The following is a 2843-nucleotide window of genomic DNA, read 5'->3' as shown; positions in this document are numbered from 1 at the left end:
TATGATAGTTTTCATAAACACTTATATTAATATATATATATATATATATATATATATATATATATGTATATAGTATTTAAGAATATGACTGATCCAGCCGCCAAAATGAAGACCTCTATAAGCGATGGGAGACCTTTAAAGTTATACGCATCTTCTTAGTTAGAGATTAGTACAATCTAAGATCATAGAAAATTTGCGCTCTCTGCAATCAAAGCTTCATAGAGTCTGTGGAGGTACATCCCTGAAATTTCCGATTCCTCTGTATTTAATGCAGCTGTTCGAAATTGGAAAATATTTTATTTTTGGCGCATTAACGATTCAGTCGAAAATATTTGTGTCTACTGTAGCGTCCAAATATTTGTACAGACTCCCTGCTCTTGTAGTGCCCTGCCTAACCCAACATTGATATATTTCTCCACAGACTTTCATTTCAAAGTTAGTGTTGAGTGAAGTGGACGTGTTATTTACGCTCTTGGATTATTCGCTAAATAATCCTAGCTTTTCATTGTGAAAACACTAGATTTTTTGAGTTAGGACTTACCGGAATTCCGGACGATCCAAGTGGATACTAAACCCAAAGAAATAGATAAGTACAATTTAATTTAAACAAAAATTTATTTGCAAATACCTGCCCCTTTTCGCGGCCAATTTCCAAATTATTTAGCAATAACTTTTTTATTTCCCCTAATAACAGCGAATCAAACGTGCGCTTATTTTTTAATTTGCCGTTTTGCTTTGATCAAATCAGCTGTTCTCCGTTTTCGCTTTTTCGCTTTTCCGCTTTTTCTCCTTTTCGTCTTGCTTTTGGTTTAGGCATTGCCAACCATTTATAATATAAGTTAGGTTTTAGCAGCAGGGACTGAACGTACTCACTAACAGGTGTACCCAAACTACTTTCTCACTGAGGTTATGGCCTCCGAGAATAGTATGGGGCGTACACCAGAGAATCCTTTTCGGAGGAATTCTAAAATGTTGAGAACGCCCCCAAACGGCAAAAATGAGAAATCCACCGCTGCTGGATCAACATTTAGTGAAACTGCTGATCGGGCAAGCAAAAGTGAAGAGAAATCACTAAATAATGAGCCCTCAAACTATTTCAACAACCTGGGCTGCAAATTAAAAGAGTTAGAAAATATGATGGCTGGTCAAAGGCATGTAAACCAGGCAATGCGCGATTTACTTAGTAGCATAATGTGCTTATATAGTAAAGCTGAGAAACCGGTGGAAAAAACTATGGTAGAGAAAGCAACACAGCTTTCTCATATTTCCAAAGAGATTAATACCCCAAAGCGGCTGCGAGAAGCATCGGGAGAGCTACCCCCTACAAAAAAGCCAAAAAAGGCTATTGAAAAGGTGCAACAAATGACCAGTGAGGCCACGAAAATAATAGATATCACGGGTCAACATAACGCGTGTGAAAAATGGGTGGATGTTGTCAAAAAGAGAAAGCCGATTCAGAAGAAAATAAGAACGAAACCGGACGCCATCATTATAACCAAGAAGGAAGGGTCGTCGTATGCTGATATTTTACGAAAGATAAAAAGTGACAGCGGTCTTGAAGAGTTGGGAGCAAACGTGACCTACATAAGAAAAACAATGAAAGGAGACCTACTGATTGAGCTAAAAAATCAGGCGGACAAGAGAGCCGAATCATTCCAAAGCGTCTTAGAGGGCGCGGTGGGTGAAATGGCGCTAATACAGCCAAAAACCCATAGCGTCACAATAGTGTGTAAGGATTTAGATGAAATTACTACACCTGAAGAAATCTGTGAGGCGCTAAAAAAAGAGTGCGATATCCAAAACCTGGAGAAATCAAGCGTCAAAAGTATGAGAAAAGTCGGGCAAAGTTAAGATAGGATGGTCGATCTGCCGCCTTCGAGAATACTCGCCTATTCCTAGATATTATAAATGTTTCCACCTGGGTCACATGGCGCGTAACTGCCGTAGTTTGACAGACAGATCTTCTCAATGCACCCGTTGCGGAACCACGGGACATTTAGCAAAGTCATGCACCAACGTTCCGAGCTGGATGCTCTGCAAAGGGGAACACTCCGTATTGAGCATGACTTGCCCCAAGTACGTGGAGATGGTGAAGACTCTAAGGAAATGAGGATAGTACAGTTAAACTTAAATCATTGCGCAGCAGCACAGGATTTACTAGACCAGACAATCACAGAAGAGAACATTGATGTCGCCATACTAAGTGAACAATACTCCCAGCGTCCGGAAAGCACATGGATTGCAGACAAAACCGGCAAGGCAGCAATATGGTCCCGCAAAGGACAACCTTTCAAGACCAGCTCCAGAGAAGCTCATAACTTTTTCACATGGGCGAATATACAAGGGATATATTTTGTTAGTTGCTATGCTCGTCCCAGCGCAGCAATAACAGAATTTGAAGATTTCCTCTTAAGGCTCTCTTTAGAAACTAGAGGCAAAACTCCAATTGTAATAGCGGGTGATTTTAACGCATGGTCGACTGCATGGTTCAGCAGATATAATACAAACCATCGCGGGCGCCTAATTCAAGAATTCCTAAGTCAAACGAACCTAACAATAATAAACAGTGGAACGCAAAACACGTACCAAAAAGGAAACAAAGGATCCATAATTGACATTATGTTCGCAACTGATTCACTCAGCAGGCACATAAAATGGACAGTGTCAAATATATACACATATAGTGATCATATGGCGATTATAGCTCAAATTTCGTACACCCCTGAGCCGGAACCCCTCAGCAAAAGCACTTCCCGAAAGCGAAGCTGGAAGCAACAGGAGTTTGATCCAGACCTTTTTGAGCTAGTCTGGAGTGCATCAAGAGCACCAGAGGACGATGCCGC

At 40.7% G+C, this 2843-nt stretch overlaps 1 protein-coding gene across 1 annotated transcript; it reads left to right on the top strand.

Annotated features, from left to right (window-relative positions):
* Positions 1–444: 444 nt before the first annotated feature.
* Positions 445–1851, top strand: LOC126755786 (uncharacterized). Its single transcript, XM_050468515.1, has 2 exons — positions 445–590; positions 695–1851. The coding sequence occupies exon 2, from the start codon at positions 910–912 to the stop codon at positions 1849–1851; it is 942 nt and encodes a 313-aa protein (XP_050324472.1). The 5' UTR covers positions 445–590; positions 695–909.
* The last annotated feature ends 992 nt before the right edge of the window (positions 1852–2843 follow it).

This window comes from Bactrocera neohumeralis, chromosome 4 (genome assembly GCF_024586455.1).
Source record: "Bactrocera neohumeralis isolate Rockhampton chromosome 4, APGP_CSIRO_Bneo_wtdbg2-racon-allhic-juicebox.fasta_v2, whole genome shotgun sequence".
Taxonomy (NCBI): domain Eukaryota; kingdom Metazoa; phylum Arthropoda; class Insecta; order Diptera; family Tephritidae; genus Bactrocera; species Bactrocera neohumeralis.
The sequence above is the reverse complement of the archived record's forward strand: the minus strand, read 5'-3'. Positions and strand labels throughout refer to the sequence as shown.